We start from the raw sequence: 13,923 nt of genomic DNA, 5'->3' as shown, positions 1-13,923 counted from the left end.
ATTGCCATAGACACAGGTAAGAGAACCGTTTCTTTTAGTGGTTTCTCCATGTGTGGTGAAGGTGGTACCAGGTGCCATTCTTTATTAGGGAATGCTGCCCTGTCTTTAAACTCTACATGTACAACTTTGATTATAGTTTTTCTCTCATTAATTAGATATTTGCCATAGGGAGAGAAAATGCATACTGAGGTGTCTCGCCAAGGAGTACATCAGGGGTGAGTATTGGAGGCCCTATTATGTTTTGATCTGAAGTTTTGTAGTCTGAACTGACCATATTGTTGTTTCCAGTCGGAATTCTAACATTAGACCTTGTTTGGGCAGATTTTTATCCACTCTCACTTTTCGGTTACAGGATGCAGTATTTTTAGACTTTGGGGTGTACATGACTAACTTAATTTCCTGTTCGGAATCATGCACTATGTCCATTATATACAGTGGGTCCCCGCTTAGTCACGGATCAGCAATCGCAGGATCAGTTAGTTGAAGGTTTTTCTTTGGACCGCTTCTCGGACTATATCACATAATTTGCAAATTCGCGGATTTGGCTGTGTTGCGTACATCCAAATATATAGCAGGAAATTCACTACTTCACGGATATTGAAACACTTTAGTATCGTTGAAACACTTTAGTACTGTAATATCATTTCAAACAGTTGAATATGTATCACTGAAACACTTTACTACAGTAATATTTCAAAGTTTAAAATTAAGATGAAAGTACTACTACAATACTATATACAGTAAATCATATGGGTATTCCACAGTGATCAATGTTGCATGAAGACGATGCTGATGAATTACGTAGCTGTGTACTGTACAGTGGAATACAGGTACCTACCTTAGAAAATAGAATACTGTATGACAAACACCAAGTACATTACTATACTGTACATACCTTAAACTACAATGCTAAAACACTTTGTATATAATTTCGAAGTTTAATACAGTGTATTAAGATAACGTAAATTTTATGGGAACTCATCAGTGATCAACGCTGCATGAAGATGGTGATGATGAATTAGCTGTGAAGTACAGTGTACTCACAATCTAGAATACCTGTAAAAAATACCAAATACATACATTATACTGTACCTTAAACTGTCATGTTAAAACACTGTAATATAATTTCAAAGTTTAATATTAAGATTACAAAAATCAAATGGGTACTGTACTCACCAGTGATCAGTTTGACTGAAGATACTAATGATGATGAATTAGCTGCGCAGTCTGATGTGGTGAGATGAAGATGCTCTATACTGCGAACTCTGCGCATGCACAGGCTCTGCTCTGTGTTTGTTAGCCTTGGAATGAACATTTTTCAGAAGACAAAAATACACTTTACAGTACATACTGATTACTGTATTTTGCTGTGTTTACATTAATATTGCAGTATGGTAATGTAATCAGTACAATAAATAATTTTTTTATATAAATGTATTAATTCACGAAAATACTAACAAAAATTACTTACAAAGATCGCCATGATGTAAGTAAACCTACCGTTTTGTTTGTATGTATGTATCCTTAAGTATGTATTAACAGTAGTTACACATTGTTCTACAAACTACTCACATATTTTACATATGGTCTGAGCTCATCCTAAAACACTTTACTGTACTGTACTGTAATATCATTTCAAAATCACCTTACAGAATACAAAAAAATCATTAAAATGCACAACTGTGCAGTACATGATGCACAAAGCATATGATGCGTAGTTGCGTAGCTGACCTACCCTCACACAATTCTCTGATAAGATTTAAAGCATAGTGTTTGCGGCGAGTTGTAAATTGTGTGTACGTACACGTGCAAGTATCTTCGTGGTTCGTACCACCATAAGAATCCTCTTAAACATCCTGCTTCTTGTCGGCTTATGCAAAAGAGCGTACACTTCAGAGGAAGGTTATTAATACAGTAACATATGTTGTGTAAAGAAGCGAAAGAGGCACCCAGAGGAGTTATAGCACGTATCTAACTACTCTGCTTTACGTCATCATTCATTCATTGGACTGCACTGCTAAATCATCATCATCATCATCTTAAATCAACATAGATCATTGGTGAGTACCCATATGATTTATGCAAAATCTTAATCTTTTTCTCTCTCTCATGAATTACCAATGTTTCCCTTGTAAAAGAAAACAGGACCCCATGAATAATAACACGTAGCTGTAAGCCACAGTATGTACATATAGTAAACCCCCGTATTTGTGGGTCTCACGATTCGTGGACTCACCTATTCGTGGATTTCTCTATGGAACATATATACACATTATTCACTGAAAATTCGCCCATTCTCAGTATTTTTCACTGAGAACTATTCACTAATTACTGTATTTTCATCTCATTTTCATGACTAAATGCACCTTTTGTGATAAAATTAAAATTATCAGGTAGTGCTCGAGTTATGATAATTCGCCTTATGATAATTTGATTTTGCAATGGGGTAAGCAATTAATACCGATACAACAAAATTTATAAAATATTTTTAAATTTCGCACGGGCGCAGGCAGCAGCGTACAATCAGGCAGTGAGGGAGACCAAATTACAATAGACCAACTTCTTTTCCTCCGTCTCTTTATCCCATCTTCTAGTTAAAAAAGTAGAAGAGAATGATAAAAGTATTGTTAGTAACATTATACTCTTGCCTAAATGCATACAGCCATAAACAGCCAACTGAGAAACTGTTGTTTTGCTTATCACTGAATTGGATAACAAAAGCCGTTTTGCTTGTGTTTCAACCATCGTACGGTAATACACAACTACTGTAGTTATAGGGCAAATAAAGTTAAGGAGAATAGGACTGATATATTTTTACATTATACCCTCATTTGGTATGGATAAAAGATCAGCAAGGAAATATACTGCTAAATTTAAGCTGCAAGTTGTAGCTGAAGCTGAGGAAATATACTGCTAAATTTAAGCTGCAAGTTGTAGCTGAAGCTGAGAAAACAATGTTCAAGCTGCTAATGACTATCAATTATCGTGCATCAGCAACATGGATGAAACTCGACCTTAATTAAAACTGGAGAGAAAATATTTTAATCAAAACTACTGGGCATGAAAGAACACAATACTGCTATTTTTACCCTGATAAATGATAAATACGTAAAGCTTGTATAATGAAGAAATCAAGTGAAAACAGCGAACGAAATCTTGATTTTTTTACACAAAACAAACGCCCCCAATTGCCAACGTCATCTATTAACGAAAAAAAAAGCTAAGTTAATTTCACAACGAGATATATTTAAGTTGCATTTATGATGTATTCGGCTTACAAACACTTCGTATAACGAAAAATAACCTTGCCCCATATAAATAAAGTATCTAGAGATTCATTTACGCTAACTAGAAGCAAGAAATGCACTCTGAACTGAGTTAAATAAAGTGAAATAAACTTACTTCATAATCGATTTCCAAACCAAAACATTGATCGCAATTTATAACACAAAAGCAATATATGAATACATACAATATTATTGGATACAGTGAATTAAGGCATAACATTTTAAAAGATGCACGGAAAAGATCCATATTCCTTATGTTTGTATAATATGATATGCTAAGTGAATACTGTATAGAGTACAGTATAATGTAGGCTAGGCTACCATATATGATATACCATAGTGTAGGCTAAGCTAATTCTTGTTTGTTATTTAATTTCTCTTTGTATTGAATTATCATAAGTCGCTCTGCATGAACCTCCAGAATTAGCTGATATCAATAATTACTATACCATATATGTATATAGAGTAAAATTTATAGTGTAGGGTAAGCTATCATATATGTATACATGGTACCAAATACCCTAGTGTAAGCTAGGCTAAATTCGAGATATGTTTTTTCCAACAAACGATGGGTTTTTTGGAACCTAACCCCATCGTAAGTAGGATAATACCTGTATGAGCATTTTTAGTTTTTTTGCATGTTTGGACTATCAAAATGGGCAGTTCTAAGTGTTTTTAGATGGGTTCTAAGTATTCGCAAGTTTTAGCTATTCGCAGGGGGGTGCGGTACACATCCCCGCGAATACGGGGGGTTTACTGTAGTATATATTCTTAAGGCTAACGTTGTAAGATGGCATTGAAATGATATTAAATTTAGTTTAGGATGACAGTTTAAGATTTATTTGGTGTCTGAACTATTAAAATGGGCAGTTATAAGCACTTTTATACGGGGTCTTTGGTGTTTTAAAGCAGGCAGTTATAAGTGTTTTTTAAAAGGTGTTCCAACATAATATGGATATTTGCTTAATGCTGGTGGTTTTGGTCCCTATCCCCTGCGATTACTGGGGACCCACTGTATTGCCATTCTGTGGCAAGGACATCATTGAGGTTACTCATAATTTCCTTAAGGAACTGATCAAATACCGCAAACTGTACATCGCTTTTGGGGTAGCTTGCGCAATCTGACTGAGCTTCAACAACTGAACTGTAACTGCCTGTTAACCAGGGGGCAGAAGTCATAGGCGAGTTACTATACAGTAAAACCCCCGTATTTGTGTTCTCACGATTTACGGACTCACGCATTTGCTGGTTTCTCTGTGGAACATATCTACCCATTATTCGTGGAAAATTTGCCTATTCGCAGTATTTTCACTGAGAAATGTTCACTAATCACTGTATTTTCATATAATTTTCATGAATAAATGCACTTTTTGTGATAAAACTATTAAAATACTCAGGTATAAGCATTTTAACAGGGTTTTTCTTGTGTTTAAACTATCAAAATGGGCAGTTCTAAGTGTTTTTAGAAGGGTTTTAAGTATTCGAAAATGTAGTAATTTCAGCTGGGGTTAGGTGGATCCTACTACAGGCAGCCCCAGCTATTGGCAGCATCAGTTTTAAGGTGCTTGGCAAGGGTAAGTGATTTTCGGCATCGGTAAGCGGTTTATTGGCGTCAATAAGCAGTTTATCGGTGTCGGCAAGTGGTTTATCAGTGGCGATAAGAGTTAACAGTGGCAATAAGTGGTTAACAGTGCCGATAAGCAGTCTATTGGCACTTACGACATCGTAAAACGCCATTTACTGTATTACCACAATTGTCGGCGAATTTCGGATATCGGCGCTCAGCTGGGAACGGAACCCACGCTGTTAACCAGGGGCTGCCTTTATCCCTTTTAGGGTAAAAGATCCTGTTCAGCATCTGATAGCTGCATGGGGGACAGAATTCCTTCTGGAAGGTTTCTCCCATGGTTAGCTGAAATTTGTGTCCCTGATCCTTCTGGGTTCAGCAGGGTCATTTCAGTGGCAATGTCCACCTCATATTTGTTAGTAAGAATGTCACCCCCCATGTAAAGATTCCTCTGCTTTCCCCACGGGGTTAACCTGGAAGGTACTAAGGACTGATGTTACTGGGTTTTGGCCCAAACATAATCTTGTTCTGAGAAAGGGTTAAATATATGCTGCCAGAGTTCAGCTGGAAAGATATAATCACCCCCTTCCTCACCCCTACTGAACCTCATGACCCACTGAGACAGTTTAAAACGAGCTGTTTTGGCCTTAAAACTTGCTGCCAGGAGCATACTACAAATTTCGCACATATCTGGTGACTAACCAAATTTTCCTCGTTTTCTACAAGGACTATGCTCATGGCAGGTGGTATGGGCCGTACCTACCGGCAAAAGTGTACTGAGCAATTTGCTGCGGAACACTTGAGCTGAGGGTCCTGCATAATGGCAGTCCTGTGATATACAACAAATTGTTATTAGAAACTAATTAGTACCAATTGTCTGTAGTCCCTCATATAGATATTATATTAAATGTTACGAGCTAATTTGATTACAAGTGTGCGGCCATAATATATTTGATTAATGTTAACTTAAACCCTCTAAGATTTAAGTTACCTTGAAACCAGTATATGGCTGTATTACTTATACACTATTAGTCCGTTTGCAAAGGCTATGTGAAATTAATTTTGAATGTCATGCCATTCAGACTAACTGCTGTAAACTAATTTGTTTAACTAACCCAAGCTACTTTTTTATATGGCTTAGGTTAATGCTTTTAACATAATCTACATTAGGTTAAGAATAGAGGATATCTTAGACTCTTAGAGGGTTCTTGCTTAACCCTTAATGGACAGGAATCCTCAAATGAGTATCTAAAACAGGTTTTGAGTGATGGACAGGATGACTCATATGAGTATTAATATTATGCACCATTCGGTTTGTATGAATTCAGAGGGGAAAGATGTTCATAGCACTTCAATGGTTCATATAATAGCTCAGCATGGGAGAGACATCGATCAGTATGCCTTGAGATTTCGGAGGGGAATGTAATGCCTCTCTGCAGCGCCAGGATGTCTTTATTTATTTGCTCATAAATATACCCAGGGACTGCTGTTGATTTTAGTTCTTATCTTTTATGATAGTATGTCAGCTATAATTGTAATTTTGCAAAGAAAAGTGCAAAGAAATATTAGAAAAAACATGTATACCTTACAAAAAGTTACTGCATCCCCCATCTCAGTAAATCTCGTAAATATTTTACAACAAATATAAGCAAAATTTGTTACTATAGAGGGATGAATAAATTTGTTTTATTTAGCATTTCCCAATGTTTTGTGTGTGAGAGAGAGAGAGAGAGAGAGAGAGAGAGAGAGAGAGAGAGAGAGAGAGAGAGAGAGAGAGAGAGAGAGAGAGAGAGTGTGTGTAATTGTCGTAAGTGAGTGCTTCGGTTGTTGGAAGAGGGATGAGGTCGTTAGTTTGTTTGCGGCGCTGTCTGTCTGTGGAATATGTGAAGGATTTTTGAGTCTTTTTTTGAGTCTTTAGTCAGAGCTAGTGCCGGTCAGTGGTTCTTGTGTGGGACAGTTTTTGTCGTATGCTTTTCTCGGAGTTGTTGGTCTTCTTGTTGGTGTGCTGTTTATTTGTGTGTGTGTTCCGTTTTTTTTTTTTTGTATTTCCTTGTGTTTGTGGTTGTTTGTGGTTGTGATTGTTACGGCGGCCTTTATCCATCTCCAGCAACCGAAGATCAGGGTGAGTGTTGTTTGTTGTTTTGTTTGTGGGTTTGAATTCCGCCACATAAATTTGGCGCCCAACGTGGGGCTGTTGTAAAATAGCCGTTAAGATTGTTTGTGGTGGGTCGAGTGAGAGTAAGAGGTCAGGATGAGTGAGATAGAGAAACTGAGAGAGGAACTCCAGTGGCTAGGGAACCCAGGGCAGGCTGGAGGAGGAGAATGGGAGGCTGAGGAGTGAGAATGAGGAGTTGAGGAGTCAGTTGGAGGAGATGGGAGGAATGCTAAGAAGTGCAAAAGAAGAAATGAAAGGGGAGATGAAAGAGTCCGAAGAGAGAATGGAAGAGAGGATGGATAAAAAGTTGGAGGGAATGATGAAAGGTGTGGAAGAAATGGTGAAAGGTATGTTCAAGGGTGTTTTTGGAGAAGGGGCTGTTGGAGGCAGGTTCTCTGGAACGTGTGAAGGGGCAAGAGAGAAAGAAAAGGAGGAAGAAGTGAATGGAAGCGTAAGTGATGAAAGTGATATGGGAATAGGAAGTAAGAAACGAGGGAATGAAAGGCAGGGTAAGGAAAAGGGGAATGAAAAGCAAGGGAAGGAACAGAGGGAAAGTAAGGATAAGTCAGGGGAAGAAAAAGGGAAGAAGGGAAAGGGAAAGGAAACTGGTAAGAAGAGTAAGGAAGTGGGAAAGGCCGGAAAGAAGGGAGAGGGTGAAGGCAGTAGTGATAGTGAGGTGGATGGAGGCGAGTGGATAAAAGTGGATAAAAAGAGGGGGAAGAAGAGTGTAATGAGTAAGATGAATGTAAGTGCGGAGGTGGACTCTTTGTATTCAGAAGAGGGTATGAAAGGACAGAGTGAAAGTAGCGAAAGTGAGAGTGAAAGTGAGAAAGAAGTGAGAAAGGCTATGTATGTGAGGGAGGTACCCGGTGTGAAAAGTATAATGAGTATGGAAGTAGGGATGTGCATGATTTCTTTAGGGAGTATGAAAGGTTTTGTCAGGATAAGTATGGGGAAAGTAAGAGAGTGTGGGCACGAGAATTAGGAGAGTATTTGACTGGGTTTTTACTTGATATGTATAGGGTTATTATGAGTGTGGGGGATGTTGAGTATGACAAGGTGAAAGCTAGACTAGTTGAGCAAGCGAGGCGTATGAAAGCGAGTGTTAAGTATAAGAGGAAGAATGAATTTGATGAGGCAAGAATGAAAGCTGGGGAAACCTTGTCACTGTATGCTTGTAGGCTGGAGACGTTGGCAAGGAAGAAGTTTGGGGATGATGGGATAGATGAATGTAAGGAGTTAGTACGGAAGTTGTTAGGGACAGTGCCAGATGGAGTTAGAGAATTTGTGAACTTGAAGCGGAAGGAGAAGAAAAGATGGACGAATGAAAGGTTGACTTGGGGAGAAATTTTGGAAATTGTAGAAGATTATGAGCTTGACAGGGTTATAAAAGAGAGCAGAAGTGTAAGTGTAAGGGCTGGGGTAGATGAGAGAGCACCAGAGTTCGGAAGCTTTAGGGATGCAGTGTTGAGGGGCCCAATGAGAATGGCCGATAGTGTAATAGATAGGAGTGTAAGAGCAAGTAATGTAGAGGTGCCAGTGAGGATGAATGATGGGTTTGTAAGGGAACAACGGGTTGGACGGGTTAGGGATAGTAGTGTACAAAGGGGAAGGTCGGTGAGTGGAAGTCGAGCGAAGTGTTTTAGATGTGGAAAGGAAGGACATACAAAGAATGAGTGTAGGTGGGCTTTAGGAGCGTGTTTGGTGTGGGCAATCGGGACATTTGGTAAGGGAGTGTACGAAAGATAGGGGTTAAATGCTACAGGTGCGGACAGGTGGGTCATATTGCTAATGGTTGTAGGGGTACCCGAGTGAATGTCATATGTGGCAACTGTGGTAAGAATGGGCATTATGCGAGAATGTGTTCAGAACCGAGAGCGAAATGTGTCGAATGTGGAATGGAAGGGCATGTATCAAGTGTATGTAGACGAAAGAGGGTGACTGTGACAGCGAATTCGGGAAACTGAGTGTGAAGGGGGTTCAAATGGGTGGATCCTCCAGGATGCAAGCGGGTGCGTGTGATGCATGTACGTGAGGGGTTGTTGCATGAGGAGGTTTTGCTGGAAAGACTGACGAGTGCATGAAGCAATTTGTTTTGATAGAGTATGGTAGGAAACGTAAGAAAGGGAAGAACGTAAAGTAAACTGAATGGTCGTAAGTTGTGTGATAGGGTGTGAGTGCCAAAGTGAAAATGAGTGATAAAGCGTGTAATACGGATGAATGGGATGGTATGAATAGAACGTATAGCATATGCGGGTTTGATATAACTGAGTTGACTGAACGTGTAGGGGTTAGTGAGCAGTTGGAGGTGAGCGAAAGTGTAAGAGTAAGAGAGCGTAGCAGTAATATACGAGTGATTGAAAGCATGAATGAATCGTTGCAAGAATTGGAAAGGTCAATGAGCAAATGGGATGGGTTAGTTGAAGAATTGGGGAGGTATTTGGGGGAACGAGTTAGAGGGTATAGATGAGATTGTGGATGAAATTGAGAGTGGTAATAGTGAAGAAGATAGCGTGAATCTGAGAGAGAATGGAGGAGACGATGTGAGTTTGAATGTTGCTAGAAGAGAGAGTGATTCTGAGAGAATGATTTGCGTGTATGAACGCGATCTAGAGGACCTGTTAGTGAGCATCCGTGGGTGTTGCGTAAGGCGATTTGAAAGAGGTGTGAAAGGTGTTAGTTGGGAAATGCTAAAAAGGGGGGAGAAATATAGGGATGAATAAATTTGTTTTATTTAGCATTTCCCAACGTTTTGTGTGTGTGTGTGTGAGAGAGAGAGAGAGAGAGAGAGAGAGAGAGAGAGAGAGAGAGAGAGAGAGAGAGAGAGAGAGAGAGAGAGAGTGTAATTGTCGTAAGTGAGTGCTTCGGTTGTTGGAAGAGGGATGAGGTCGTTAGTTTGTTTGCGGCGCTGTCTGTCTGTGGAATATGTGAAGGATTTTTGAGTCTTTTTTTGAGTCTTTAGTCAGAGCTAGTGCCGGTCAGTGGTTCTTGTGTGGGACAGTTTTTGTCGTATGCTTTTCTCGGAGTTGTTGGTCTTCTTGTTGGTGTGCTGTTTATTTGTGTGTGTGTTCCGGTTTTTTTTTTTTGTATTTCCTTGTGTTTGTGGTTGTTTGCGGTTGTGATTGTTACGGCGGCCTTTATCCATCTCCAGCAACTGAAGATCAGGGTGAGTGTTGTTTGTTGTTTTGTTTGTGGGTTTGAATTCCGCCACATTACTGTACTGATTTTAGTTCTTATCTGTTATGACAGTGTGTGAGCTATAATTATAATTTTACAAAAAATAAAATAAATTATTAGAAAAAACATACATAACTTGGTAAAATTAACATATTTTTACGAGTGTCTTGTAAAAGAAGCCCCACACAGGGTTGTAAATAGTCACTTTCAATTTCCCATGGAAGGTAGTGAAAAAGTTACAGAATTTTTTTCTTACACCATGTGCCTTTGCATATCTTCCTCTTTCCACTGATAGTTTTTTTTCCTTAAACTGGCCAACCTTAAAGTTTGCTCGATCTGGGGGTGTGCTTGATGTATATTTAGCCCGTCCCTTAAGGGTTAGCCTATTCTAGGCCAGTGCCTTTTCTAGGCTTATTAAAAAACACTTAAGGATATAAATTATACAGGAAAGAACTTTCTAGGCCAGTGCCTTTTCTAGGCTTATTAAAAAACACTTAAGGATATAAATTATACAGGAAAGAACCTTCTTATAACTAGCTTGCTGTTTTATCTAGCCGAGACTACCCTTTTATCTGATTTTTGGCCACTGCTTTATTTAAACTGAACTACTGTTTTAGGCTAATAATAAGATATACCCTTAAAAAAGGGGTTCCTACTTAATCTGGTTAGGCTACTGCCTGGTCTAGGTTTATTTCACCTTTAAGGATATAGGCTACATATGACCCCTACTAATATGTACTCTTACAGATAGGCTACTGAATTGTAAAAAATACATTATTTTATTGAGCCTAGGATACTTTTTATATATAGTCCTAGGCTTATTTGTTCTAAACTACTGCTTAGACCAATAATAGGATATTTCCCAAAATGTTCTTAGCCTAGTATAGGGTACTGCCTAATCCAGATTATTTTAGATCACTCTTAAATGTATAGGCTATATAAAAACTAACTTCCAAATATGTAACCTTATACCTAGGCTACTATTTTTGTCTAACTCAGGTTGTTGTTTATATCCAATCCTAGGCTATTTGGTCTACTATATAAAACAGTAACTCACTAATGTGTATCCTTACAGCTAGGCCATCACTTACTCTAATCTAAACTACTGTGTAATCCAGATGATTTATTTCACACTCAAGGGTATGAGTTACATAAAACACAATTACCTTACTAAGTAGCCTTAAAGCTAGGCGACCACCTCATCCAGCACAGATTACTATTTCATCTAGTCCTAGGTTACTTGGTCTAGGTTAAAGATTTACTGTACTGTAGTCCAATAATGGGATGTTTCATACAGTTATCACTCAACCTAATATAAGGTACTTCCTACTCCCGGATTTTTTAGATCATGATTAAGTGTACAGGCTTAAATAAAAGGAAAAAAATTAACTAGTACGTAGCCTTAAGGCTAGGCTACCAATTTATTTTGCCCAGACATTGTTATTATCTAATCATTGGGTCCTTGGTCTAAGCTAGGCCACTTAAGAATATGTAATCCTAGGTTATAGGTTACATACAACATCCACTATTAACCCTTAAACACCGAGCCTCTATTTACAAAAGTGTCTGTCGTATGCTGGCGGCGTTCGGGAGTTAGCGCCGAAGCGGAAAAAAAGTTTTTTTCAAAAAATCACAGCACGCTTAGTTTTTAAGATTAAGAGTTCATTTTTGGCTCCCTTTTTTGTCATTGCCTGAAGTTTAGTATGCAACCATCAGAAATGAAAAAAAATATCATTTTCATATATAAATATTGAAATATATGACAGCGCAAAAAAAAATTTTCATATATAATTGTATACAAATCATGCTGTGAGCATAACGGTTAAAGCTAATGAGTTATTTTTTTTCTTTGTATTGTACATTAAATTGCGATGATTTTGGTATATGACAAATTATAAATTGATCAAAGCAACACAGAGAAAATATTATCACAAAATGATGCATGAATTCATAACGAGCGGATGTAAAAAAAAGTTTTCTTCAAAAATTCACCATAAATCGAAATATTGTGCTAGAGACTTCCCGTTTGTTGCAAAATGAAGGTAATTGATTGAATAATACTAGACTGTAAGTGTTTTAGCTTACAATTGCAGTTTTAGACCATTTCAGTCGAGTTAAAGTTGACCGAAGGTCGAATTTTTTCTATTTATCGTGATTTATATGAAAATATTTCAAAACTGATAAAAGCTACAACCATGGGTTATTTTTTGTTGTATTCTGCATGAAATTGCACACATTTTCATATATAAAACTTTATGTAACGGCTATTATAAAAACGGTGCAAACATTACGAAAAGTGACGAAAGAATTTCTGATATTTTCGGCCGAGTTACCGCGCGGACATAAGGAAAAAGTTTTTTTCAAAAATTCACCATAAATCGAAATATTGTGCTAGAGACTTCCAATTTGTTGCAAAATGAAGGTAAATGATTGAATATTACTAGAATGTAAGAGTTTTAGCTTACAATTGCGTTTTTCAACCATTTCGGTCGAGTTAAAGTTGACCGAAGGTTGAAATTTTGGCACTTATTGTGATTTATATGAAAATATTTCCAAACTGATAAAAGCTACAACCATGGGCTGTTTTTTGTTGTATTTTACATGAAATTGTGCACATTTTCATATATAAAACTTTATGTAACAGCTAATATAAAACGGTGCAAAATTACAACAAAATGACGAAAGAATTTCTGAAATTTTCAGCCGAGTTACCGCGCGGATGTAAGGAAAAAGTTTTTAAAAAAATTCACCATAAATCAAAATATTGTGCAAGAGACTTGCAATTTGTTGCAAAATGAAGGTAAATGATTGAATATTAATAGAATGTAAGAGTTTTAGCTTACAATTGTGTTTTTCGACCATTTCAGTCGAGTCAAAGTTGACCGAAGGTTGAAATTTTTTGTAGTCGACGTACGATACGTCCACTCGGCATCTGACAGACAATTTTAGTCGACGTACGATACATCCAGTCAGCATTTAAGGGTTCATCTAGTCTAAATTATTCTCACTGACTGCCTAGATTATTGTAGCATCATCTAATCTGAAAGGATTTTCTATATTAATGATATATGTGAAACATTTCTTTTAGTTAAAGCATTTACTTAGAATGACAAATTCTCTAAAACAATCTGCGCTTTATAAAACTAGCAATCAGTAATGAGTAAGTGCCAACCATGTGTTGGCAAAAAACGCACGGTTCCGGCTTTCACACACAAATTAGTTACCAATTCCAAAAGTGTAAAACTAAAACTTTAACAAACTTAAAAAAAAATTAAGCACTTAACTTGCTATTTTAGATGTTTCCATGATCCTCGCTAATGGAATCAGAGAAAAAAATATAATTTTTCAGAGCGCTAGTAATACTAAACCTTACTGTGTTGACCAATGAAGAGTAAATGGTTGTTTGGTCTTTGTCTCAGTGTGTTGTCAATGGGGTGGCGGGCAGCGCATGTGCAATAAACACTTCTTCTTGCAGCAGGTTTTGGCAATGGAAGAACCTGGGTATACAGCCTCGCTGTAAGATTTGGGAAAATGTTCCCCTATCTTTGAGTCCATTACATACTCCATCATGTGTTATAGTGTTTATCACTATGGCACAATACCTGGCCACGTGACCAGCTAAAAGAGAATTCTTTGATATTATAGTAGTTTGGTCACCATGGAGCTCCGATAGACCATGGAAGGGTAGCTCCTTGAAGACGAAACAAGAGATTATGCTATAAAAAATGACAGTTTAT

The 13,923-nt window shown here is 37.7% G+C and overlaps 1 protein-coding gene across 3 annotated transcripts in view; it reads right to left on the bottom strand.

Moving 5' to 3' along the window:
• Dbp45A (putative ATP-dependent RNA helicase Dbp45A) overlaps positions 1-13,923 on the bottom strand; it is a 186,875-nt gene that overhangs the window by 9,542 nt on the left and 163,410 nt on the right. Inside the window, exon 10 of one of the 3 annotated variants that reach the window (XM_067127555.1) lies at positions 1,033-1,056. The exons of the other annotated variants lie outside the window; for them this stretch is intronic. Within the exon in view, the coding sequence (XP_066983656.1) occupies positions 1,048-1,056 (9 nt within the window). The 3' untranslated portion in view covers positions 1,033-1,047. Of the gene's footprint in view, positions 1-1,032; positions 1,057-13,923 lie in introns of those variants that run through there. 3 annotated transcript variants of the gene reach the window in all.

This window comes from Macrobrachium rosenbergii, chromosome 25 (assembly GCF_040412425.1).
Source record: "Macrobrachium rosenbergii isolate ZJJX-2024 chromosome 25, ASM4041242v1, whole genome shotgun sequence".
NCBI classification, from domain to species: Eukaryota; Metazoa; Arthropoda; class Malacostraca; order Decapoda; family Palaemonidae; genus Macrobrachium; species Macrobrachium rosenbergii.
This window is presented reverse-complemented; position numbering and strand designations above follow the sequence as displayed.